The 27,834-nt window shown below is 45.2% G+C and overlaps 1 protein-coding gene and 1 long non-coding RNA gene across 4 annotated transcripts in view; one reads left to right on the top strand and one right to left on the bottom strand.

Annotated features, from left to right (window-relative positions):
• Positions 1-582: 582 nt before the first annotated feature.
• Positions 583-20,076, bottom strand: LOC105604319 (uncharacterized). Of its 3 annotated transcripts, XR_006057184.2 has the most exons (4): positions 17,574-20,076; positions 16,986-17,195; positions 15,367-15,518; positions 583-12,677 (listed from the first exon to the last, which is right to left on the bottom strand). It is a non-coding gene; the product is annotated as an uncharacterized LOC105604319 (long non-coding RNA). The 3 variants fall into 3 exon arrangements; XR_006057183.2 differs by having other exon boundaries at positions 16,986-20,076; XR_001023806.5 differs by having other exon boundaries at positions 17,025-20,076.
• The window catches only part of EPHB1 (EPH receptor B1), a 457,018-nt gene continuing 448,938 nt past the window's right edge, over positions 19,755-27,834 (top strand). Inside the window, exon 1 of the mRNA XM_027960197.2 lies at positions 19,755-20,186. Coding sequence (XP_027815998.2) covers positions 20,129-20,186 — 58 coding nt within the window. The 5' untranslated portion in view covers positions 19,755-20,128. The remainder of the gene's footprint in view (positions 20,187-27,834) is intronic.

Raw genomic sequence — 27,834 nt, 5'->3', positions numbered from 1 at the left:
TACATCTCCAGGAGAAGGGAGACATCAGATCCCTGAATAGTATTTTCAAGCACTCATTTGTCCATTTGGTTCTTGGATAATTGGTGGAGTTATTTAGATAGTGACCTCTTCTCTCTCCATCACTCATTCTGTGTGGAATGATATTGCTCCTCCTGAACTGACCTGGCCCCCTTTTATTTCAGTTGTCTTCCTACTGCCATTCAGTTGTGGATGTGGGGCTTTCTGCCTGCCCAATCCCCTCTTCTTGTATCAGATCTACACAGTGAGGACTAACAGCTGAAATGGCAAAAGGGCCAGGTGTTACCTAGATGGCCAGCTGCTTCCTCAGGAAGCCACCTCCCCGCCCAGTAGTCTGCGGGCAGAGGCATGTGTGGTGTCATGGGGCTCCTCCCCTGTGTGGTAGCCTAGTCCCTCTGGATGCCCTGTACCATAACCCACCTCTGTGTGGTTCTGATGCTCACCTAATCCTCACCAACCCCTGGCCCTGTTGAGCCAGATTCTGTTTCACAATACCAGCCATCAGCTGGTTAAGGTAGAAATATAATACAAACTATATACTTTCTAATAAATACATACAAAAAGTAAAAGAAGCAGGTTAAATTCACTTTAATATAATTTAACACAGTATATTAAACTATCATTTCAACATGTAATCAATATAAAATTACAAGATATTTTTACATTTTTTATCCTTAATTCTTGAAGAATGGCATAAATGTCAGCCTATTTTATACCAAAAAAACATTTCAATTTGGACTAGTCACATATCAAGTGCTCACTAACCACACGTAGCTAATGGGTACCATGTTGGAGAGCTCAGTTCCATAGTGTTTGGTTGTAAGCCTGGTTTTGTTGAAATGGCCAAACTGTGGTATCTAGCCTGGACTACAAGGCAGGTGAAGCCAGAAGGATCTGATGTTCTTGATGGTGTGGGGTGGCTGGATTGCAGTTGAGGACTGAGATTCACAATGAGGCTGAAGGGTAATGATGAGTGGGAGAAGAGAAGGGATGGGCTGGAAGCCTGGGAGGCCCTGATCCAAGAGGGCAATTTCCAGAGTTGGAGATGACAGAATTGGGGCAGTGGCTGATGCTGTGGCTGTAAAAAGGAGGTGCAGATAGGGACCACTTGCTTGAGGAACCAGAGGAACTTTCAGGCCACTGTTTTTAAGGTCTTTGAAACCATCCATGGTAGTCAACCTTTTGTTGAATTTTAAGTCAATTCTTAACTCTAATTTTTCAAAAGAAAGATTTCCAAAGGTGAGAAGTGACAGAGGCAAATTTAACCAGCATGCATTCTATTGCATTATTGAGTCCTTGTAGGTGTTGAAAAAGGCACACGTTTCACATTGACCTCCTTGAAAAATACTTGTGGATTTTACCATTAATAAGTCCCCTTTGGTTCTCACTCTCCAATTAACTGTGTGATCATCTCACAGTATTTTGATCTGGACTGTATTTCTTGTTATGATGATTAGCACTTCATACCTTAGATTCTGTGAAGAGCAAGATAAATTGCCTTCATTTCTTCTTCTTGGTCAACCACATGTAGCACTTCATAAAGAGAATGATCAGATTTTGCACTCTCGAATGCCTTTTAGCTGACTTTTCAGCAGAATATATACTCACTTCATTTTTTAGATGGATAAACCAAGGCTCTGAACAATTACTGGACTTTTCCAAATGACTCAGTTTTTTTCTTTAAAAAAAAAAAAACAACACAAAAAACCGGGGACATTTGCTTAAGGAAAATACATGGAAATGGTTAGCAACTGTGGTTTCTAAGTTTTATTTTTGGTGAGATTCAATCCTTCAAATGATTGAATTTTGCAAAGAAGAGACTTTGTAACTCATTGCAGTGGCCCAAAATCTGACACATTGTATGCTTTCAAGAAATATTTTTAAATGAATGGATAAGTTGTATCATCTCTTCATTTAGTTTTATTTAGTTAGTCAAGTGTCTTTTATTGGTTTTTAAAACATTTTCAAGCTTAATATTTTAAAACAATAGTTACTTGTACAGCTTTTTTAAAACAGCAAAATCTTTTTGGAGATACTTCAAAAAAATAAAAATACATATACACACCCTTCTGGGAGACATAATACTGTTTACTTTCACTTATTTTGCAACTTGCTTTTTCACAGAACATTGGGTCTTAAAGATCCATGTACATTAAGCACAGATAGTTCCATATCCCTCTAACTCTGGCATTTAGTAGTATGGCTGAATCATAGTTTACTTGGTTACTTCCTTAATTAATGGCATCTAGCTTATTCTCAGTTTTGAACTGGACATGGAACAACTGCCTGGTTCAAAATTGGGAAAGGAGTATGACAAGGCTGTATATTGTCTCCCTGCTTATTTAACTTATATGCAAAATGCTGTGCTAGATGAAGCACGAGTTGGAATCAAGATTGCCTGGAGAAATATCAGTAACCTCAGATATGCAGATGATACCACTCTAAGGGCAGAAAGTGAAGAGGAACTAACGAGCCTCTTGACGAGGGTCAAAGAGAAGAGTGAAGAAGTTGGCTGGAAACTCAACATTTAAATCTAAAATCATGGCATCCAGTCCCATCACTTTATGACCAAAAATAAGCAGGGAGGGGTGCAAAGTGGAAGCAGTGACAGATTTTCTTGGGCTCCAAAATCACTGCAGATGGTGACTGCAGCCTTGAAATTAAGACACTTGCTCCTTGGAAGGAAAGCTATGATAAACCTAGACAGTGCATTAAAAAGCAGAAACATCACTTTGCCCACAACGGTCCTTATAGTCAAAGCTATGGCTTTTCCAGTAGTCATGTAGGGAGAGGAGATTTGGACCATAATGAAGGCTTGAGTGCCAGATAATTGATGCTTCCAAATTGCGGTGCTAGAGAAGACTTTTAAGTGTCCCTTGGACTGTAAGGTGATCAAACCAGTCAATCCTAAAGGAAATAAACCCTGAATATTCATTGAAAGGATTGATGCTGAAGCTGAAGCTCCAATATTTTGGCCACCTAATGCGAAGAGCCAACTTTTTTTTCAATAGGAAAAGACCCTGATACTTGGAAAGATTGAAGGTAAAAGGAAAAGAGGGCATCAGAGGATGAAATGGTTAAATAGTATCACTGACTCAAAGGACATGAATTTGGGCAAACTCCGGAAGACAGTGGAGGACAGAGGAGCCTGACATCCGTGGCTTTGCAGGGTTGGACATGATTTAGAGACTGAAAAACTGTTATTCTCAATTTTTTCCTATTTTAAAGTTTGCTGCATCAAACATCTTAGCACATTGCCTGCTTATGTGCCTCCATGACTATTTCTTCATGTTTGTGTTAAGCAGTGAAACTGGAGTTCATAGAAAAGCCCAGTTTAAGGTTTTTAGATACTACCAAAGTGCCCTAAAGAGTAAAACTGCAATTTATATTTTCACTGTCCATCTGCCCACACCTCCTTGCCTACATTTAATGTTAGCAAACATTAGTTTTTACCAGTCTGCTGGGTGAAATATGGTATCTAGTTAATTTTGAGGAAGTAACTTTGTTATTATAAATATAAACATATATACTTCTATGTAACGAATAGATGTGCATATGTGTGTATGTATGCATATGCAATTTAAATATTAATGCCTACCACTCAGCTGGCTACATTGTCTTTAGGAGCATCTTTCTAATTATGCAGCAGTAATTCATTCTTTTTTCTCCTGTGTATGAATATACCAAAATTAATGTTTCTACACTTGTGAACATTTGGACTGTTTCCTGGTTTTTCCTCTGATGCATTGTCTGAAATCTGAGTTTTCTTGTGCGTGTCTGCTGGTTCACATGTGTGCAGGAGTGTTGCTAAGGTATACCTAGCTGTGAAATTGCTGCGTCTTAGGGTACAGCGGAGACTACCAGTTGTCCATCCAAATCCATTCTCCCCAATCCATTCTCCCCACCTTCATGGAAGGTATTCAGATAGACATCTTCCCCAGCTTTCCTTTTAGTTGGATGTGGCTGTGTGACTTAAGTTTTTCCCAATAAAATCTAAGCAGCTTTCCATCCTGCTACTTTGAGATCAGAGCCTTAAGGCAACGGACACACCACTTCCATGCTCTCATCTCTCTTCCCTCTAACCCAAATCCATAGGTGGTGGTGACCCAACTTCAACTTTGCAGAAAATGACAGAATCCTAGAGGATGGCAGAGCAACGACCTGAAAAGTATCAAAGACCTTGGTCAAAGTTGACCATGAGGATCAGAGCTGTCCCACTAATCAGAACTATAAACTTCAAGAATGAAAGGTATCTGAAAAATGAATTTCTTTACCTTTAAACCATTTTACGGTTAGCATTTTATTGTTAGTATCTTTATTGTAGCAGCCTGTACCTCAATTACTACATAAGGAAGCACATGTTAAACCTCGCTGATGCTATACTCCTGCCCGAAATGTTTGAAATAATTGATACCCCCATTAACAACATGTGAAAGTTCCTGTTGCTCCACATCAAACCAACCCTGCTATTGTCTGACTGTATTATTTTTGCCTAGTGGTGTGAGAAGTATTGTCTTGCTGTTATTTTCACTTGCAAATGAGGTTGTGTATCTTTGCAAATATGATTAGCTCATTCACATTTCCCTTTATCTGAAATGTCTATTTGAATTTTTAGCCCTCTTTAATATTGAGTGCTTTTAATATTATGGTCAAAAATATACAATATAAAATTTTCATTTTAATCATTTTCAGTGTACGACTCAGTGATGTTAATTACATTCACAATGTTGTGTATCACCATTTCCCAAACCCTTTCATCACCTCAAACAGAAACTCGACCCATTAGACAGTAACCCCCCACACCTCCTTTCCATACCCCCTGTTAACCTCCAATCTACTTCTTGTCTTTATGAATTTGCCTTTTTAGATATTTCATACAAGTGGAATCATACAGTATTTACCCTTTTGTGTCTGGTGGAAAAATATGGAACACTTCATGAATTTTTGTTTCAAGGGCTATGCTAATTTCTGTATCATTCCAATTTTAGTTCCAACACACTGTCAAAGCAAGCACTTGGGCACTTTTTAAATGTTTCTTTTTGGTTTGGAGAATTCCTTATGTATTCTAGATATGAATACTTTCTTCACTAAATGGGTTGCAAACATTTTCTCCCAGTATTTGGCTTAACTATGTTTATGGTGCTTTTTTGCACTAAAGCTTCTTATATGTAGTCAAAGGTACCTATATTTCCTTTTGTAATTTGGGCTTTTTGTGTCTTATTTATAAAATCTTACTCCAGCCACTGCTCTTCATTAAGGTATTCTGTATTTTCTTCAAAAACATTTTTAGAGTTTTACCTTTAATGTTTATTTTTAATCCACTTGAAATTGATTATATTTGGTGTGAGGAAAATATCTAATTTCCCAGCATCATTTACAGCGTGGTTTATCCCTTCTCCAGTAATTCTTTTTTGACATGGATCTTTCCATCTATACACTGGTCCTAAATCACTACATCACTTCCACACTGTTCTATTTATGGTAGCTTTATAATAAGGATGAAAAGTTGATCAGGCAAGGCCTTCCATTCTTTTGTCTTCAAAATTGTCTTGGTTGTTCTTGTCTTTTTGCCTTTGAATTTGGGGTCAAACAATCAAATTCTTAAAAAATAGTGTGAATGCTTTTCTTGTGTTTGTATTAAAGTTATATTTAAAGTCAGGGATAATTGATACCAATTTTCTTATTCATGAAAATGGTGTATCTCTCTGGTTACTTAAGTACTCTTTAATAGAGTCTTATACTTTTTTTCCATACAAGTCTTTTAAAACTTTCTTTAAATTTGTTCTAAAATACTTCCATTTTTGTGTTATCAAATGCTATGATATTGAAAAAATTTTTTTGTTGATGTTTAGGAAAGCAGTAAATTTTTTTGTCTTTTTTAAAAACTTTATTTTCTATTTAAGTATAGCTGGTTAACAATGTTGTGATAGTTTCAGGTGGACAGCAAAGGGTCTCAGCCAGACATGTCCATGTATGCATTCTCCCCCAGGCTCCCCTCCCTTCCAGACTGCCTCAAAACATTGAGCAGAGTTCCCTGTGCTATATAGTAGGCTCTTGTTGATTATCCATTTCAAATATAGCAATGTGTACATGTTGATCCTAAACTCCCCTAACGCTCCGTTTCCCTTCAGTCTTCCCCCTGGCAACCGTAAGTTTGTTTTCTAAGTCTGTGAGCCTGTTTCTATTTTGTAGATAAGTTCATTTGCATCATTGCTTTTTAGATTCCATATATAAGGGATGTCATACAATATTTCTCCTTCTTTGACTTACTTCCATCAGCATGGCAATATCTAGGTCCATCCTTGTTAGGAAAGCAGTGCATTTTTATATATTGACTTTTTATCAGCAAACTTGCTCATCTCTCATGTTTGGTCTAATGATTTGTTTGTACAGTCTCTTGGGTTTTCTAGATAATCTTACTATTTATGACCCAATATGTTCTTTTCCCCCCACCTCCTTTCCTTTCTTTATAACTTTCATTTCTTTTTCATGTGTTAGAGTGCTGGCTAGGACCTGCAGTAAAATGTTTAATAGAAACAAACAGAGCAGTTATCCTTTTCTTTTCTCCAGCTTCAAAGAGAATGCTTCTGATATTTGATCATCCAGTGTATTATTTGCTTTTAGTATATACCATATTTCAGATTAGAAAGTTCTTTTTTATTTCTTTAGTTAAATACTTTTTAAATTATGAAAAAGCTCTGAATTTTTATCAGAGGTTTGATGTGTCTGTTGAGATGAGTATATACATTTTGTTTTTTTAATCAGTTAATGAAGTAAATAGATTCATCTAAAGTTAGACCATCCTTACAATCCTAGGAAAGCCCAAATTGGTCCTCTTAAAAAAAAGAGAGAGAGAATACAGTACATTTCTGGGTTCAGTTTGATAATATTTTATTATTTATTTGTGCATTTATTTGGTCCTTTGTTTTCCTGTACTGTTCCTAACATGATTTTAGAAACATCGTTGAATATTTGGAGTAGAACTCACTGGCAAAACCGTCTGGATTTAATATTGTTATCTTTTCATTGCATAGATTTTACTGATTCAAGTTATTTCATGGTAATGAGTCTACTCAAATATTCTACTTTTTGTGAATTAGATTGCATATGTTATATTTTTTCTATTTCATTCAAGAGGTTCACAGTATTCTCTAAAACTTCAAAGTTTTTTTTTTTATACGTATGTCCCTCTTTTCAGCCCTAACACTTTATCTCATTACAGTTTCCTTGCAAACTAGCTCAATCTTGTCAGAAGCTTTTCCATCTTGTTCCTTTTTTCAGACAGTGAGCTTTGCGATATGGTGTCTTGTTAATAATTTCTGTATTTTCCATTCCTGTATATTTATGTGTTTCTCTTTATGTTGTATTTCTTTCCTTTGAGTTATTCTCAGTTTTATTGCCTTTGTTTTAGCTTCTTGAGAGAGAAGTTTTACTTAGCAACTTCTATTCTTCTCAACTTTATAATATTCCAAAATACAAAATTACCTTTAAATATCATTTTAGCTGCATGCCAAAATTCTGAGAGGTGGAGTTTTAATTATCATTCAATTTGAAATATTTTTCATTTCCCATTGAGATTTCTTAATTAGGGGACTTCTCTAGTGGTCCAGTGGTAAAGAATTTGCCTTGCAAGCGGGGGACATGGGTTTAATCCCTGGTTGGGGAACTAAGATCCCGCATGCCAAGGAGCAACTAGATGGTCTGGGTGCCACAACGGCCAAGCCTGTGTGCCATGACTGGGGCACCCATGCGCTGCACCAAAAGTTCTCACGCGACACAATGGGAACACTACGTGCCTCAGCTAAGACCCGATGCAGCCAAATCAATTAAAAGAGAGAGAGAGCAATTCCTTATTTAAAGGTCATTAAAGTGTGTTTCAAAGTTTCTTTTATTATTGATTTCTAATTGAATTACTTTGAGGCCAGATAATGTGATTTGTGGGGCTTCCTAGGTGGTGCTAGTGGTAAGAACCCGCCTGCCAATGCAGGAGATATTAGAGACACAGGTTCGAACCCTGGGTTTGGAAGATCCTCGGGAGGAAGGCATGGAAACCCACTTCAGTGTTCTTTCCTGGAGAATCCCATGGACAGAGGAGCCTGGAGGGCTATGATCCATAGGGTCACGAAGAGTCGGACAAGAATGAAGCCATTTATCACGCAAGCACAATGCGATTTGTATGGCCAATTGTTTGGCCTTTGCTGAGATGTCCTTTGTGGCAATTGTTCTATAGATACTTGAGGGCAACAGGCAATCGCTAGTGATTAGATAGGACTCTGTATCCATCTCTATTTAGTTGAGCAGTTATGTTGTCCCAGTCTTCTAACATCAATTTTCCTCTGCTTGATCTATACAAATGAGGTTATTTTAAAATCTCTCTCTATTATGGTTGATTTGTCAACTTTTCCTTAAAATTTTGTGCTTTTCTTTTAATAATTTGAGGCCATGCCTTAGGTGCACAAAAGTCCAGAATCCATGTATCTTCCTAAAAAATTATTCATTTTATTATTGTGTAATGCTTCTTTTGTTACTAATAATGCTTTTCCCGTATTTCTGTGTTAATCTACCTATAACAGATTTCTAAAATCAATATTTTCCTGGCATTTCCTGGCATTTTTTTTATCCATTTATTTTGAATATTTTCGAATACTTATTTCTAAGGTGTTTCTTCTAACAATATATAACTGGATTTTCTTCTTAACCAATCTGATATTTGTATTTTAAATTAGTTTGTTTCATTTATATTTATTATGTTACAGATACATTTAATATGATTGCTAGTATCCTTGGATTTATTTCCACCAGTTTATTTTATGCTTTATTTATGCTATGCTTTTCTTTCTCATATTAATTTTTATCAGAATATAGTATGCTATGCTTTTCGTTCCTTATTTTCCTTATTTCCTACTCCTCATTGTTTTAATTAAGTTTCATTATTTCTGCTTTCCCATACTGCTTATCTGGGAAGTGGTTATCCTTAACATTCAAAAGCATGGCTAACTAGACAAGATCTAAAATTATCCAATATCTTCGCCTGCCTCTAAAATGGCACCAGAGTTTTAAAAAGTATTTAGGTTTTTAACTCCCATCTTTGATGCTGTTTATATTCAGTATTTTAGTGTTATCCTGCTTTTATAAACTTCAAATATTTGCCCACATTATTGTTTCTTTCATCTTATTTTACTCTTCTGAGTTCATTTCTTTTATTTGTGAACTATTTCTTTTAGTAGATCTCAGAGATAGTATCTTGGGGATAAATGCCCTAAACCTTGCTTCAAAATGCCTTTATTTTGTGTTCAATTTTGAGCACAACTTTAGCAGATTTTAGGTTGGGCTTTCTTGGTGGCTCAGTGGTAAAGAATCTGCCTTTCAGTGCAGGAGATGTGGGTTCCCTGGCTTGGGAAGATCCCCTGGAGGAGGGCATGGCACCCACTCCAGCATTCTTGCCTGGAGAATCCCATGGGCAGAGGAGCCTGGTGGGCTACAGTCCATGGGTTATAAACAGCCAGACACGACTTTGCGACTGAGCATGCACGCAGGATTTTATGTTTTGCAAAATTCTAGATTCATGGTTATTTTCTTTCTGTAATTAACATTTTGCTACTGAGAAAACTAATTGTCATGTCTTAAAAGTAACTGTCATTTCTTTCTGATCACTTTTAATGATTTTTTCTGTGTTCGGTGGCCTAAAGTTTCATTATGATTTGTTTAGGCATGAATATTTTTTGTTTATTCTGCTCAAGGCTTTCTAAATCTGTGCTTCCTAAACCCACAATTTATATCTTCCAACAGTTTTAGAGATTTTTCTATTTTCTCTTAATATTGCTTACACCCCCCCCCCATTACTTCAATTATTTCCTCAAGTATTTTAAGAAGAAGAACTAAAGTGCCTCGTGATGAACGTGAAAGAAGAGAGTGAAAATGCTAGGTTAAAACTCAACATTCAAAAAATGAAGATCATGGCCTCTGGGCCCATCACTTCATGGAAAATAGATGGGGAAAAAATGGAAACAATGTCAGATTTTATTTTCTTGGGCTCCAAAATCATTGCAGACAGTGACTGCAACCATGAAATGAAAAGACGCTTGCTCCTTGAAAGAAGAGCTGTGACAAATTTAGACAATGTTTTAAAAAGCAGAAATATCACTTTGTCGACAAAGGTTCATCTAGTCTAAGCTGTGTTTTTCCAGTAGTCATGTATGAATGTGAAAGTTGGACCATAAAGCTGAGCACCAAAGAATTGATGCTTTCGGATTGTAGCGCTTGAGAAGACTCTTGAGAGTCCCTTTGACAGCAAGAAGATCAAACCAATTAACCTGAAAGGAAATCAACCCTGAATATTCATTGGAAGGGCTGATGCTGAAGCTGAAGCTCCAATACTTTGGCCACCTGATGTGAAGAGCTGACTCATTGGAAAAGACCCTGATGCTGAGAAAGACTGAAGACAGGAGGAGAAGGGGGCAAGAGAGGATGAGATGGTTGGATGGCATTTTTGACTCAATGGACATGAGTCGGAGCAAAATCCAGGAAATAGTAGAGAACAGGGATGTCTGGTGTGCTGTAGTCCATGGGGTTGCAAAGGGTCAGACATGACTAACTGAACAACACAACAAAATATTTTTAAAATATATGGTAGCCTTCTCTTTGCATCATCCATATTTCTCAACCTCTTGCAATATCTTACATTTCTTTACTGTTCTGTATTACATTATAGCCAGTTTCCTCAGATCTAACTTGAAGTTCCTGTAAACATTTCCTCAAGCATATTTATTCTCTTAAGACTGTCCATGTAGGTTTTTATTTCAGTGTCTTTATTTTTTTCCTGTTCTATGTGCTTCTCTCTCAAATGTATAATTTTTGTAGTGTTTTATTTTAAATACTGACATTTAAGTCTTTTTCTGAAAGATCTATAATTGTTGTCATTTAGTCGGTAAGCTAGGTCCAACTCCTTGCGACCCCATGGACTGCAGCATGCCAGTCCCCTCTGTCCTTCACTATCTCCCAGAGCTTGCTTTGTTGGCAAAATGATGTCTCTGCTTTTAGGTTTGTCATAGCTTTCCTTCCAAGAGCAAGGTTCTTTTAATTTTATGCCTGCAGTCATTGTCTGCAGTGGCTTTTGAGCGCAAGAAAAGAAAATCTGTCACTGTTTCCATTTTTTCCGCATCTATTTGCCACGAAGTGATGGGACCAGATGCCATGATCCTAGTTTTTTTAAAGTTGAGTTTTAAGCCAGCTTTTTCACCCTCTTGTCTGACCCTCATCAGGAGGCTCTTTAGTTCCTCTTCACTTTGTGCTATTAAAGTGTTATCATCTGCATATCTGAGGCTGTTGATATTTCTCTTGGCATCTTGATTCCAGCTTGTGATTCATCCAGCCTGGCATTTCCCATGATGTACTCTGCATATAAATTAAATAAGCAGGGAGACAATAATAAAAATCCTTTCCCAATTTTGAACCAGTCAGTTATTCTATATCCAGTTCTAATTGTTGTTTATTGACCTGCATACAGGTTTCTCAGGAGACAGGTCTGGCACTCCCATCTCTTTAAGAATTTCCCACATTTTGTTGTGATCCACACAACCAAAGGCTTTCATGCAGTCAATGAAGCAGGAGTAGATGTTTTTCTGGAACTCCTTTGCTTTTTCCAAGATCCAACAAATTTTGGCAATTTGATCTCTGGTTCTTCTGCCTCTTCAAAACCCAGCTTGTACATCTGGAAGTTCTTGGTTCACGTACTGCTGAAGGCTATCTTGAAGGATTTTGAGCATAACCTTGCTAGCCCATGAAATCAGTTTTGTTGATTGAATTTTGCTTATGGTGGATTAATTCATGTGTTCTGTGATTCTGGATTTTGAGTTCACACTTGGCATGGCTTTATTTGTGGGAATCTTATGGAGGGTTTGTGCTTTTTTTATTTCTTTCTACCAATCCATTTATTTAAAAGTATTGAATATTTCTAATTGGGTTTTTGCCTTGCAAGTTTTGAGATTAAGTAGTAAAATTTAAATTGAAGCCTATGTGAGTGAAGGCCTATGATAGGAGTTCTATGGGGAGGTTATTTTCTCTCATATCCTGAGCCCAGGTTGAGAAGCAAACTTCCTTGTCCTCCTCTCTGACAGAGGATAAACTTTTCTCTGAGTCCATGCTTTCAATGAAGGTGTTGCAGTTAGAGGCCTCAGCTTTATGCAATGATTTCAGTTCAAACTCGGAGAAGGCAATGGCACCCCACTCCAGTACTCTTGCCTGGAAAATCCCATGGATGGAGGAGCCTGGTAGGCTGCAGTCCATGGGGTCGCTAAGAGTCGGACATGACTGAGATGCGACTTCACTTTCACTTTTCACTTTCATGCATTGGAGAAGGAAATGGCAACCCACTCCCATGTTCTTGCCTGGAGAATCCCAGGGATGGGGGAGCCTGGTGGGCTGCCGTCTATGGGGTCGCACAGAGTCGGACACGATTGAAGTGACTTCGCAGTTCGCAGTTCAAACTTTCTGTCTTGCATTCATTCAAACTTGTTTTCTACTGATGCACATTAAAATTCAAGCCATTAGGTTTCTTGACTGGGGACTGACCCCTACCCAGTCTGCAGTGTAAGCACCCACATTATCATCCAGATTTCAGCACTTCATTTCTAGGCTCTTGGGGATACTTCTTTCAGACTCTGCAGCACATTGAAAAGAAAATATTTACATATTATTGGGTTTTCCTAAATGTGTTTAGCAACAATTTTGTGGGTTAACCTATATAATTAATGTGAATGTAAGTTATTCTTTCATGATTTATTTTTTCTTTATGTATGCTATAGAATGATATTTTTTAGCTGAAGAGTTTTTAGTCAATATTCAATTCATTCATATTTATTATTGGAAGTTATTTCTGTTATTTCTTTTGCATTTTTATTGTTCAACTATAATTTACTTTCCATTTAATAATTTTTCAATTCCTTTAAAAATATACAAGTTATATTTTATTTTTACCTTCTCCAGTGTTTTTAAAGGTCTATACATGTCTTTAAATTATATTTGTAGAAACATTTAATATTTAAACCTTTTAAAAACTAATTTCAAATATTTTAAGCCAATTTCAGTATTTGTAAGATAAGCATTAAAAAAATACACAAAAAGCTTCTGAAACCCTCCTATGTGAACAAGGAATTTCATATAGCTTTTTTCCCCCCACCTAACATTTGCCTTCTCCTTGATCTTAATACAATTTGAGCTATTAGATTTAGGTTTTCATAACCTGAATTTTGACAACATTCTGTATTGAGACTACTTTTGACATTTTAATTAAATTTAAAAGTGGTTTGCAAACATTTAGACTTCTATTTTTAATTGATTTTATGTCTGCCAGCACACCTCATCTCTGTCGTTTGGAATATATTTTCAAGTAACTTTTTTCTCCAAACTGCTGCAAATTTTCTGAGATTTTAAAATGTAACTGAAAATGTCTGCTGCTCTCAGTCTGCTGGAAATACATTATCCGTGTTACAAAATTTCCACTTCTCAAAGTCTACAGCTCTGGCTCCATTTTCTTTTGGAATTCAGTGTTATGAAGTTAATGATATTTATTCCAAATATAGGCAATTTAGTCTCTTTTTCTATGTGTGTGTTTGTGTGCGTCCTTGGGTAGATGTAAGATTTCTTTAAAATATCCATACAGTTCAAAAACATCACTGAGATGTGAGTATCAGGTCTTTATTCAGCTAAGAAAAGTTTTGTTATTTTGTAGCCTTGCAATTACTTTGATGACATTTGTACTGCTATTTCTTTTAGGAACTCTAAACTCTTTCAGGAATGTTCCTGGGGACTGTTTATAGTTCCCACTCCCTTGCAAGTATGAACACAATTTTACGTATGTTGGTCCTCCATCTTCTGTCTTCCATATGTTTTGTATTTTTTTTCAGTGTTTTTCCTTTTCTGTCCATTTTGCATGCATTCCTGGAAAGATTCCCCAGTTTGTCTTCCATGCCACCTATAAACACTCGGCAGCAACAAATCTATTCTTTCCAGACACACACGAGTAGAGCTTAATTCTGCCCTGCATTTTTATTTCTTTAAAATCCTGTTCTCTCTTTCTCCTCCCTTCTCTCATTTGGTTGCCTTTTTTTCTTAGTCTGTGTTCTTGCCAGCTTCTTCCTTAGCCATGGAATTTGTCTTCATGCATACCAAGAAGCTTCCTGAAATGTCTCTTGGCTGGGCAGAACATCATCTTTAAAGTGATGCTCCCCTTCTGGGTCTTGGAGTTACCATCCCTGCTCCTTGCCTTGCAGTATTTCCTACAGGTCCCTGGGCTCTCTTGACCCCTTTTCACTCCTCCCTGAGAAGGGAAGACCCATAGTCCTGATTTATGCTATGCAGGAGGAGTGGATTGGCCTTGGGCTCTCCTTCTCCTTGCTTGATTGATGGTTGAATCATCTTTTTAGACCTACATCTAGAGGATAAGCCAGTGTTCAGTTGCTAGTTGCCAACAGGCTTCATCTGCCAAACTGAAGTGGCATCTTTGTCTAAATACAATGTTGATTCTCTAGTGTTCTGACCTGATATGCCACAGGAAAAACTACACTCAGTAGGTGCACTGCTCCCACCATTATTACCATGTCTGCGGCAGCCTCTTGACTTTTCATCCCCTCTGGAATGCATTGTGTCTCCATCAGCTCATCCGTTTTCCCAGTGGTCATGTATGGATGTGAGAGTTGGACTATAAAGAAGGCTGAGTACCAAAGAACTGATGATTTTGAACTGTGGTGTTGGAGAAGACTCTTGAGAGTCCCGTGGACTGCAAGGAGATCCAACCAGTCCATCCTAAAGGAGATCAGTCCTGGGTGTTCACTGGAAGGACTGATGTTGAAGCTGAAACTCCAACACTTTGGCCACCTCATGCGAAAAGCTGACTCATTTGAAAAGACCCTGATGCTGGGAGGGACTGGGGGCAGGAGGAGAAGGGGACGACAGGGGATGAGATGGTTAGATGGCATCACCGACTCAATGGACATGGGTTTGGGTGGACTCTGGGAGCTGGTGATGGACATGGAGGCCTGGCGTGCTGTGGTTCATGGGGTCACAAAGAGTCGGACAGGACTGAGCGGCTGAACTGAACTTGCTTGTTTTCAGAGTCTCTTGGGTATAAGAAGACCTTAGGGAAGGGAGGGAGATGACTCAGGGAGACTGTTCTTCATTTGCTCTGGAGCTGAATCAGTAATGGTAATGGATATTTACTCCATTCTCGGGTTAGTAGAGATCCTGGGTGTCTGAGTCAGGTATTGACAGAATAGGAATTACCACATATCTTCCCACCTATTTCTTTAAAGCAAGTTCTCTCTATAGAAGAGACTTTGGCATATGTCGTACCTGTGCTTGATAGGTTTTTCTCCACCCAGCTTCATCGGCCTTATAAGGATTGTCAGTTCCTTCTACATCCTGGCAATTAGGTTGTCTGTCAGTGTTCATTCACCTTGTTACTCTGAGTCTTCATATTTGTCTGTATTTGCTGAGGCATTTTCCTGAGAAATAAGGAGAAACTTTGTTGGAAGCTACTAGCCAGAGGCCATTTTGTACAGAAAGTCCCACAATGCATTTCAGTGTCTGTCTTCCCAGGAAGATCCTGAGACCCCTAAAGGGGGGCTTGGGGTCACAGACATCACCGGGTCTCTAGCACCTTGTTGGTCACCAACATGGAATTCCTGCTCAATAAACACTGAAAGTTTTGTTCTTTGCCTATCATCCATTGTTAAAATGCCTTAAATAACCCACACGTGATCCACCTGCTTCTCCAAAAAGAATTGTTGAAAATGTGTCTTGCAGCTTAAGAATCTACTTTAAAGCAGCTCGGGTCATGGACTGTGTAACAAAACCTTTCATTTGCGCAGTTAAGCAATGCTTAGAAAGAAAACAATGGGATAAAGGAGCAACTTAAGATCTCATGCACAAGACATCCATATGATCATTCTCAAACTGCTTACTATTTACCTATGTTCCCACTACTAAGTAGAATGAAGAAAGCAGGCTAAAACCACAACAAAAGGGATACGGTTGGAGCTGAGCAGGAACTTTCTAGCAGAGTAGCTTCATAATGTATAGAAGGGAAGTTGGGCAGTTGCTTTCACTAGAAATGCTTTTCAATCTTTTAGACACAAAGCTGTTTAGAGGTGGGGGTGACCTAGTTAGCTGCCCCCAAACCTTCTAACCAGAAGGGCCTCTGAGTCCTAGCAAAAGGGTCAAGTCACCCTTGGGTGCCTGAGAGTGCTCAGCTGCTGGCTTAGAGGCGAACATCTGTCACTTTGAAGGAATGATTTAGTGATATCAAATAGAGGGGTGATTAATCAAGAAAACAAGTGAGCATTTGACATCAGAGAGAGAAAAAAAGAAAAAACAGCCTAGGAGATGCTTTGGGGAAAATGGGCACCCAGGCTTGGAATCCCAACCAATGGTGCTTTCAGGGATATTTACAGAGCATAACGTGTTGTGAGAGAGATCAATCTGCTGAATGGCTAAATTAATATTTAACTTGCCCAGGAAAAGTCAATCCCCTGGGCTATTAGGGAAATTAGCAAAAGCCCTAAACTGAAGCTGTTTTTACCTGAGCCACCAGCATGTTCTAAAAGCCATCAGTGTCATTCCCTCACACCCTTGTGAACTGATGGGCACATCCCCACCCCAATCCAATTCTCTCCTCTAACGCCTCTTATCTTTCCCCTGCCTCTTTCTCTTCTTGTCATAGAACCCTTCCTTTAAACAAAACCTGATATAGATGCCCAGTAAAACAAAAGGCTGTCTGAACAGAGGTGAGGTCTAAAGCCCCACCCTCAGACTGCTCCCGTACTTGGCCACCTGCATGTCCCCTGAGAGATCCTCGGAGCACAGCTTGAAACTCCTAGACAGTGGCCGCCAAGCCTCCCTGAGCAGCAGAACCCATCAGGGTGTAGACTGTAAAAAAACATCTGTGGCCCTACCTCATCCCTACGACTTACAATTCTCAGGGTGAGCCGTAGGGGCCAGAAGATACTAACCTGGTGATCCTTGTGGTCCTGGCACAGTGCAGAGTGCCTGGCATAGTTCTTGGCATTCCTGCACTTGTGATGTCCCAAGGTCCTCCCAGGAGGGAGGTTTGCAGTTGGATAATGCCTCAGCCAGGTCTGGAAGAGCCATTCTGTACCCACACAAGGAGACGTAGCACAAGACTGTGAGCGAGAGAGACAGTTAGGGGACACCAAGGCTTCCTGAGAGAGGTGCGCTTTGGGAAGAAGTTGAAGGCAGGAAGTTTATTTCATTTCAGTTTGCACAAAAACATCTGGTACAATGCTTGTATGCAGCAGGTGCTCAATAAACACCTGTTCTCACTACCCACCACCACCCTTTAGCTGGCACCTTGCTGACTCTCTAGTCCTTCCCATTACCTGACACCTCTTTCCTCTTTGTGGTCATCCTTCTCCACGACTCCATAAGCTCTCTCAGAGCAGGGGCTGTGTCTGTGTCCCTACAGCCTTGAGCAGGCCTGCCTGGCTAGCAGTCATTACCCAATAAATTTCCCTGGAATAAGTGGGTGAGTGCATGCTAACCAGATGCAAGGGAAGGAAAGCCTGGGCTGTGTTTAGGGGATCAAGCTGGTTGAACAGCCTGGCCCATAGGGAGGCTGGTGGAGTCTGGGCTGAGATGGCAGGTTCCAGGGAGCTTGTGGAGGAGTCTGGATGCCAGCCCAAAGTGGTCCGTCTTTCTTTAGCAGACAATGAGGAGCCATTAGGTTTCTGTACTGAGAAGAGATAAGATCAAGCTTGGCTGGAGGAGGACTGGTTTGGCAGCAGAAGGATTAGGGAAGGGAGGGGTTGGAAGCTGGGTGGCCAAGGCATTAGGCTGGCCCTAGGACAGGCTCATGAGCTTGGGACAAGGGAGCAAGCTGTGGCAGAGGGGACTCTGCCTGATATGTCTCTCCTAAGACTGTGGTGTAACAAAGGACAGAAAGGAATCTGAGACTCATCTATCTGTTCATCCATAGCGGGAGGGCTGGAGACAGAACAGGTGAAGCTGCCGAGGAACTCAGCAAGCAGAGGTTCCAAGGACGGAGCCTGGTCGGGGAACCTCCTTCACAACTGAAAAGGGAACAGTAAGAAGTGCTAAGACGGGTAGGAGGAAAGTGGGCACCATGGAAACTGAGGCAAGAGCTCCAGGAGAACTGGTCCTTAACGTCAGGAGTGCTGAAGGCTTAGGAGGGCTATGGGTAATGGGAGCACATTCTTCCTGGGATGATGGCTTCAGAGTCGTTGGGATGTACCTGGTGCAGTGTGATGGGGCAGAGGGCAGCTGGCACTGTGTTGAGGAGGAGGAGGGAGTGAAGGCCAATGCTGAGGCAGCTGGGATGGAGGGTGGTGGAGAGGGAGGTAGCCTGAGTTAGAGAGGGGAAGCAAAACAATGTCAGAATGGAGATAGGAGTCTGGCTAGGACTGACTGAATAGGAGCAGTCCCAAGCAGAGGAGAGACTGAACATTTCAGGGTGGGAGCTTGGTTTGGCAACGCTGTTAAGAGGAGAGCAGGGAGCATGGACGAGGCCATCACATTTGCCCACTGTCAAGTCATTGACAAATCTGGGAAAGGCTTGGTGGGAAAGAGGTGACTGTCGTGGGGAGGGGTGGCCTAACGGGTCGTCGCTGATCCTAAAGGAGGAGACCATCAGCAGGTTTGGAGACGGGGGCGGGGGCGGGGGGGCGGTACAGTGAGGACGCTTCTCCCGCATAGCGTTACAGCCTCGGGGCAGGTCCTTGATCTTAAGCCGTCTGGCTAAAGAAAGCAGAGCTGGGGAAGCTGGGCTAGGGAGAATCACTCCTGCCTCCAATGCCCGGTCCCCCTCTGCAGTCCTTGTAGTCCTTCCCCCACAGTACGGGGGCCTTCCCCTGCCCACTTCCTTGCAGAGCTCTCCACTGTCCCTATTGCATTACGCCCCTCTAGGGGGTTATGTGACCGCTGGTCATTCCCACCTGACCTGTTTTCTGGGATTGGGGCCCTCAGCGGACGTTCACAGAACACATGGGGAAGTGAGAAGTCGGGGGCTTCTTGGGGAGGAGAGCAGCAGGGAGCTGGATAGGAAGCATATCCCTTGCTCTGCACACTGGGCTGATGCCCCCAGATTCTCTGAACCTCATTCATTCAGTCAGCAGATGCACGCCATGACCTTCGACGGGCCAGGCACTGTTCTAGGCACTGGCTATTCTGCAGTGAACAAAGCACACACGAATCCCAGGAATGAAGACCCCATTCTAGTAAGGAGAGACCCACAATAAACAGGATAGCTATAAAACCACATGTTAGGTGAAGTGCTATGGACAGGAGGAATAAGGTGTACCATTGGGCTTGCATTAAACAGGGTAGTCAGCGTAGTCTTGCTGAGAAGATGAAAGAAGAAAAATTTGATTATTTAAAGCTCACCTAAACCTGGTGGGCTGTAAAGGGAAGGGCCTGGGTCCGTTCCTTCCCTTGGCCCCCTAAATCAGGGCGTGGAGAGCTAGGGCCGGCCTGTGCGGTTCTCCGAGAGCACCACCAGGGGGAGCCCCGACCCCTCCTAGCGCCTTCCGAGCCCTCCCGCACAGCCTTGCAAGCAAAAGTTTTTCTTAAACTAACAATGCCAGTGTAAGGAGGTGCTCGTGCCTGATTGGATGGGGGAATTTTGCAGGTTTGATTCCTTGATTGGACAGGAGGTGTTAGGGGTGGGGAGAGAGCTGGTGGTGGGGGATCCCGCTCCCTCCCCCTTCAGTCTGGCCGGCTCCGTCCTCTCGTAGGCTCGGCTGTAGCTCGCAATGTGACACCAGGACGCACACGCACTCGCGCGCTCTACCCGGCTCGCACTCCCTCGCCCTCTCTCTCTTACACACAGGCACGCACACACCCACCTCTCCCATAAACACACACACACACATGCACACCCACAACCACGCGCGCCCGCACCGCCCCACGCGCGCACACTCCCGCCCACGCCCACGCCGCGCTCCGGGAAGTCCGGTCCCGGCCCGAGCGCGAAAGGATACGGAGAAGCCACCGGCGGGGAGCGCAGCGGCGCCCCGGGACGCGGCGCCCTCCCCGCGCGGCCGCCTCGGCTCGGGCTCGGCCTGGGGGCCGCCGGCCGGCGATGGCCCTGGATTTCCTGCTGCTGCTCCTCCTGGCATCCGCAGTGGCCGCAATGGAAGGTAACGTAGCCTCCGCGGAGCAAGTTGACGGCTGTATCCCCGGGGCTTCTCTGGCTGCTACGCGTCGCCCTCATCCCGAGACCCGAGGGCCGGGTTGTGGGAGAGCGTCGGCCACGACCGAGCGCGGGGCTGGGGCGGCACCCACCCGCGCGCCCCCGGCTGGCTCTCGGCACCCGCAGCTGGTTCGCGGAGCCCCCTGGCTCCCGCGCTCCCTAGCAGCCCTGGTCGCCCGCAGCCTCGGGGAGCACGGAGCCCGCTGCATTGCGGTGCAGGCTCCTGAGCTCCGGCGCAACTGGGCGTTGGGGAAGAAGGGGCGCCTCTGGCCGTCCCGCCGCTGGAGTGCGGGCGTCTGTCCGCTCCCTTCCTATCCCGGGCACCGATGCCCTTAGGCTGCCGCGCGCCACCTCTCCTTTTCCCCCGCTCCGGGTCCGCAGGCTCCGGGACTCGGCTCGGCAGGCTGGCGCTGCGCGCGGGGACCGGAGATGCTCTGCCCTGGTACCCTGCAAGTCGCTGCCGAATGATAGGGGCTGAGTTAGATGGCCCGACTCTCGGGGACAGCTTGGTGGTCCGGGAGCCTACGGGCTGCATTCTTTCCGAGTCAGTCGGGGAGAAGTGGACACCTTTGTGGCCTCTTGCACCTGAAAACGAGGGTGGGGTAGGGTGGGTGATTGGTCCTGCCGAAAGTCGCCCAGTCTCCCCCTTGGCTGGGAAAGGTAACCTATTCGCAGCATTGCTCTCCCGGCTACTTCAGCCTTGACTGTGCCTCCGCCGCCGCCGCGGCGGGGAAGGCGCGCTCGGCGGGCACCGCGCCTGGCGCAGCAGGGAGCTCCGCGCTCGGCGGCGCCCGCGAATCCCTGTGGGAAATCCCTGCCCCGCTCCCGCCTCCCGCCACCCGCCCTCTTCTCCCGCCCCATTCCTCGCAGCTGAGCGGCAGTCGCACCCACCTCCGGAAACACAGCCCGGCCTGGAGCGGAGTTTAGTGCCGGGATGAAAGCAACTCGGGAAAATGCGCACCTCAGCCCCGCTCGCAGTCCCCGTGTCCGGCGCGGGTGAAACTCCTTCGAAGGATTTCGCGCGCGGCCCCCGGCGCCGGCGCCGCCTGCAGAGCTGGGAGCTCGCTCCGCTGGGCTACCCGGGTCCTTGTTCTGCTGCTACTGGTTGCCCAGCGGAACCCTCCACCCGCCCCACAGCCCCGTGGTTCAGCGCCCCGACCCCTCCGGAAAGCGCTGCCCTTCTCCAAGCGAAACTGGGGCCTTTTGGCCCCCGGCGGGGCTAGGATTCCCCGGCCTGGTGGTGAAGACCACTACATCCCGCGTTCATTCTGGTGGCGGCGCGGGGGTGCGGCGATTAACGCCTGGAAAGCTCGCTTGCTTTTCTGAAGGTGGTTTTTTGTCTGCCCTGCGCGTGCCTCTGCCCTTTCCGGCTGCTGGGTCTTTGTGCTTGTGGGTTGCTTTTGGGGTCGTGCAGGGACTGGAGCATTGTGGGGCGCCATCAACGCCCCGCGCAAGGGCTGCTCTGGTTTGTCTTCTTGAGGGACAAGCGCGGGAGCGGCTGAGTTAGGGCCGGGTGGGCGAGGCACACTTCCAAAGCGGTCAGGACGACCTGGGAGAGCGGGCATTTGCAATGGTCGAGGGCACACTGGACTCTCTAGCGCTGGGGCGGCGCATCCTGCCCGCCTCTCTTGGCGTCCGCTGAAGGGTCAGCGGCTCGGTCTCGGAGAGCAGATAGGTGCCCACTTTAGGAACCTGGTTTCAGGGTTGGGTTTCCACGTTGAAGGAGGGCACTTGCAATTTTGTATTCGAGCGAAATTGGGGAGCAAATGTATGGGAAGTCCCCAGGCGTCTGGCGGCGCGCTGGTTCCTCCCTAGACCCTCTCTACTGGAGCGGCCCCAAGGAGGGGTGCTGTGGTGCCGGTACCCAGCCCCGTGTATCCGTCCGGTCACCCGTGGGTTCTGGAGCGACCCAGAGTGTGGGACCTGTGGCCTTTCTCTGTGCGCAGCCCAGAAACTTTACCTTTAGCCTAGGCAGAAGAGCCTGGCTTTCTGGGCTGAACGTCTCTCCAGTAAGGGTTAAAAGAAACGCCACATTCAGCAGAATATTAAAGCAGCCCGGCCTCCTGCTCAGTGCACAGAGATAGTACACACCATTCACTCCTGCCTCTCCCGGGTGAGCACAGGCAGGCTCATTTTCTCCTCTGCACACGCGGCGGTGCCTTCCCGCCTGCCTGGCTGGGCTGGGGCCAGCGTGATTCGTTTGTGATGAGTGAGGAATAATTATCAGAAAAGTGGATCAATGAGCTGCCTACGCAGATCGCAGATCCCTCTCAAACTGCCGTGGCCAGGGGGCGCCCCTCCTGGTTTGGCCACTTCTGTGTCCGCCTGTGGTCTTTCTGTCCTGGGTCCCTGATGGAATTTCAGTGGGGCCTTATCACCCACGGCAAGCAGCTCCAAGACCAGGCAGGTCCTGAGCCCAGGCCAGGGCCGGACCAAAGCTTTAGCAGAAACCGTGGGCCAGGTGGGGACACTTAGCCAGAAGCAGGCAGTGTCCTATGAGACCCTCTGCCTCAATGGAAGGAAGAGGGAGTGGCTAACATGCAGAGAAGGTTAGGCCCACGCTGAGGGACACCGCTCCTGCTCTCCGCCCTCTCCTCCCACTTCCATCTAGCCCTTGGCTCTGCTCTGGAGAGAGATGGCCTGCAGGGCAAAGGCTTTCTAAATCTATTTTCAGAGAGGAGCAGGCAGGCTTGGGGTGGGGGTGGGGGGGGCAGGGATGCTGACGTAACCTAGACTTCTGGACAGAGAACTAGGCCTCCTTTCTCTGTCTCCAGAAAAACAGCTGCCTCTTGAAGCTCATGTCTTTTCACACTGGATCTGAGCACTTGTCGATGGGCTGCTGGTGTCTGCAGGCTGCATTCTCTGAGCTACCCTTTGGCCCATGCCCTTCATGATGGTGTCTGGAGACCCAGGCTTCTGTGGTGTCGGGCTGGAAGCAGACACTCTCCCTCGGAGTAGAGTATTCCTGAGCTAAACGTGGTGGCCCTTCTGGAGGCAGTGCTCTGGAATCACAGCCTGTAGCATCCTCCTAGCCCTAGCACCAGTGTCCGTGAATGACCATAACAAATGCAGGTGGCCTCTGATTGCCACGCTGGCTGGCCAGCCAGAGCACTCCCAGAAGAACTGCTCTTTGATGTGGTCCAGAGTGAAATCCAGGACTTGCCACCCTTGAGTGTGCACATGTTTGATGTGGTGGTAGATTTTTCAGGACTTAGCAAATAGTGGATTCTCCAAAGGAATCACTGGTGCGTCAATGCACATGCCACACCTTGAAATGCAAGGGCCCTAAGTTCACCATCCACAGTTAAGTCTATCGCAGGTTGATGGCGAAAACCCCCAACCTCAGTCTGCATGCCTACAACAGGCTACCAGGTCAGGCAGCAATTGACCCTTTCTGCATTTTCGGTTAATGATTCTTCGTTATGTGTGCCTCTGGTTTGGATATCCTGAGCCAGCAAGCGGTAGCAGGCACCGAAGTTTAAAAATAAATATATATCTGGAGGGAAAAGTAAATTTGAGAGAATTCTTTTCTGTGCATTGTAAAATGGTTGCCGTTACTCAGTGTTTGTGGAGGGACACCCGAAGCCATTGAGTGGAATGCTGGTGAGATAGGGTAACACAGCCCTGGGCTGTTTCTTGAGGAGTCTTGGCAGTGTAGACAGCTGCAGGGGTCGGGCCCAGCCCTGGCCAGTCCCGAACCTTCTGGCTTGGCAGAGCAGAGCTGCCAGTGGCTGGTGATACTCAGCCTTTCCAGCCTAGGAAGTCAGACAGGTAACACACACGTTATGAGGATATCCCTGAACTAGTTTAAAAATAAAGATGCTGTTAAAGTCAAAGATACATTCATATTATTAAACTAAAACAGTCATCTTAGTTAATCCTCAAGAGTTCTTGGAAACCCTACGGTTTTGAGTGTAGGGTTTCCACTGTGGACAAAGGGTGGAGGCAGTTTTGGAAGCAACAGAAGGGAATGGCATTTCAGGGAGGGTTTTTGGCTTTAGGCAGCTTCATGCCACCTGGGCAATTTGCTGTAGACTCTTGGGCTCTTTCTGCCAAAGTTCAGCAGGTCTGGATATATTCTGAAAGACTATATTCTGGCCTCCCAAAAGATCCTGCTGAAGATCCTGCATCCTGGAAACTCTGCCCAGGGGAATTACTTTAAAATAGCTGCAGTAACAAATCCTGGGCAGGTGTTGCTCCACTTTGCCCTTGCTGAACAGCCTGGGCATCTTCATTTTTATCAGTTATAGAGGTCCCCAGTGATGCAGATGCGGACAGCCTGGCACTGGAATATTTGGAAACTGCTGATAATAGCTCACACTTAATGCCTGGTGTTATTCTAGGTACTTTATATAAATTAATTTGCTTATTTTTTAGACAACCCTGTTGGATTGGTATTATTATCAACCTTCCTCTCCCATTTTTCAGATGAGAAGACTGAGATACAGGGTGGTTCAATAATTTGATAAGGTCACAAAACTGGTAAGAGGCTTGCATTTGAACCCAGGCAGTCAGTGTTCTTAACCACTCCACCTCACTTCACCACTTTGGTGAACTTTGCGAGAAGAAAGGTTCGGATCTGCCTGAATTCACGGACAGGAAAAATTCTAATGCTGATTCAGCCACTGGTCATTGGGTACTCTGTTGATTACTGGGGACTCCATGTTTCCGTGGTCACCGGAGAAGAGATGAGTGAAATGTTCAGACGGTCTCGACACTTCAGCTGGAGCAGGTTTCCTGCCCCCCTTTCCCACGATCCACCTCCCCCACCCTGCACATGTGCAGATGCAGAGCTGGGGACCTGCACCGTGGCATGGCTTCTGATAAGGAATTTAGTAGCAGGACTGGGAGCATCTCTCTTCCTCCTCCTGCCCTGGCCAGCCCTCCCAAGGAAGAAACGATTGCAGACAAGGGCCCCTAAAGGAGATTGGCCTGGGCTCCCTAGGCATCTTGGGGGCAGTGGAGGGAGCACACTGGGCCATTACCTGTCTCATCCCCTCCCCCAGTCTTCTAGAACACATCCCTACACCTGGATTCTAGGAGTCTGCATTTCTTGGAAGAGCTCCCTTTGTGTCTTCCTCTTCTGCATTAGCCACTAAAGCAACCTGAATATTTCTGTTAGATTTCCATGTCTCCAAAGGTGGTGCAGGAACAGAGCATTGGATGCCTGCCCTTCTGAGGAAATTACTATAATAATAAAGTAACACCCTGGGAGAGATTCCATATTTCAAAGTACAATTTTGCTGAGGAATTTCTCAGTCCCTTCTGTAGATTCTGTTTAAATTGCAGTGATAAATCAGGGCCCCCAGGTGTGTGTTTGTGCTCAGAGAGGGGGCATTGAGTGACCAGGTCAAGGCCACCTGCTCCATCAAAGGCCCCTGACGCCTGACATCTGAGTTGCCTCACTAACTTTTGTTGATGACTCTTCTGGGGCTTAGAGACATGGGAACATGCTGTGCTGGGGGCCCTGGAGGATGGTGGACTTGGTTCTTCTTTGCTAATGGAAACCTGCTTTCCATCTGACCTAAGACACAAGAAGCAACTGGATGTCTAGCTCACTCTCTCCCTCTCTGTGTCCCAGTTTTCTCATTATTGAAAGACTAGAGGAAGGGCCATCATGATGGAGAGGTTAGGAAGGGCTTGGGGTGGGAGCAAACCCCAGGGTAGAAGCAGTGGTAGAATTAGGAGCTTTGGGATGACAGTAGTAGGTAATGTGAAGTCTGGGGCATGGTGACCCCCTGACTAGTTGTGGGTGGGGTGTGGATCCTCATAGACTGGCGGGCATTCTGCAACAGCAGCTCAAAGATGAATGAGGGTGAGCTTGGCTGACATCAGGAGGGGCCTTAGCCTGGTGCCTCCACAAGGAGACTTTGCTCCTGGGACTTCCTGTTGGCCTGGTCCAGCACTGGGACCACGGTCTCCACTGGCCCCATGTAGCATCATCTGCCAGGTGCCTCTCAATGAAATTTGGCTTTACATTTCCCACTAGCTTTGTGAAATAGAAGGTGTCATTTCCACAGCCTCAGAAGAGTGTCTTACTCACTTGCTTTCTTAATCCCCGGGCAGCATGGAGTATTACTCAGCCTCAGAGCTGAAAATCTGGGGCCCTTCGCTATATCGTAACAACCCCCATTATGGAGTCTTCAGGATGCTCGGCTACTAGAGACACTGACGACATGGTGAAAAAGGCCCTCTCACTCCCTCCCCAGCAGAGGTGTTCCTCCAGGGCAGGGAAGCCCCAGCGCCCACAGACAGCATGATCAGCAGCTGCTGAAGGTTCCCAGAGTTCTCAGTAGCAGAGCTGGGCCAACGTGGAAACATATAGGAAATTTCCCGAGAATTACCAGGGCTCATTTCTGCCCGCAGGTTGCACCTGAGGCCCTAGTCTCTCCTCTCACTCCACCTGCTTCCTAGCAGCAAGTGACCAAATGACTGATTTGAATTTAACCTCCTTGCCCTGCTTCTCTATCCTCCCCACCCCGTGGAGGTGATAATGAGCAGAGAAATGGACAGAGGCCGGTAGCCAGGAGGGGAGGGGCAAGTGAGGGAGCAGGGGGCCCCAGGCCTAACCTACCACTCCTGTCTGAGGTCCCTGGGACTGATCCAGGGGCCGCTGCAGCATGTGGGAGCCCACAGGGCTTGTTCCCAGGGCCCTGGCATGTTGGGAATGGGACTGGAGGCAGACTTTAGGGACGGGAAGAGACTTTCTAGAAATCCTACAGCCTGACAGCATTAGAGCCAGGACTGCACTAAGCTTTTGTTTTCCCATTTATCATGTGCTGATTGATCCTATACTCTTAATATCCAAGCATCTGTTGTCCCGTTTTACAGGTGAGGAAGCCGAGGCTTTGAGAGGTTAAGTTACAGACGCGAGAACTAAGATTCAAACTGAAGTTTTAACAAATTGAAGTTGGCCAGCCCTTCAGGCCACTGCCTCCAAGTTCAGTGCCTTTTCCATTGAACATTGCTTACTCATGAATGAAAGCAGGGAGCACTTATTAAGCACCAGCTGTTTATTCAGCTGTTTATTCATGTCCTGCCAGGTCATGTCCAAAGTACCGGAGAGTATCCTGGTCCCTGTGGCCGGGCTTTCTTCTTGCTCTCTGGACGTGCCCGACCTGTGCTACAGCTAGAGGAAAACTGTTTCCCTTCTCCGTTTGCATTTTCCTGTTTGTGCATGGCCTTTTCCATGTTCTCTCACCAGTCAGACCCCTGCTGTGGTCATTAGTGGTCTTCTCTTTAATGCATATCCGTCTGGCTCACGTCTTTGATGTGCTGCTTAGATGGTGGCTGCTTGGCATCTGTGCCGGGCTGTGGTGGGGGGGGGGTGGTGCAGGGGGACTGGGTTGCTGTGGGTTTCCTGGAGCTCCCACCACAGGCCTGCCTTCTAGACGGAGGGCCAGCTGCCCATGTTCTCCTTTGGGAGCCGCCCTGGTTTCTGCCCTGTGCACCCCACCCTGCTTGGGGCTGTGTTACTTCCAGAGCTCTGGCAGCTCCTGCCCATCTGGACAGGTGCAGACTCACATCAGGGGAGGACACAGGGGTTTAGCATCAGGTGATGGAGAAGGAAATGGCAACCCACTCCAGTACTCTTG

The sequence above is a fragment of the Ovis aries genome, chromosome 1, assembly GCF_016772045.2.
Source record: "Ovis aries strain OAR_USU_Benz2616 breed Rambouillet chromosome 1, ARS-UI_Ramb_v3.0, whole genome shotgun sequence".
NCBI classification, from domain to species: domain Eukaryota; kingdom Metazoa; phylum Chordata; class Mammalia; order Artiodactyla; family Bovidae; genus Ovis; species Ovis aries.
The sequence above is the reverse complement of the archived record's forward strand: the minus strand, read 5'-3'. Positions and strand labels throughout refer to the sequence as shown.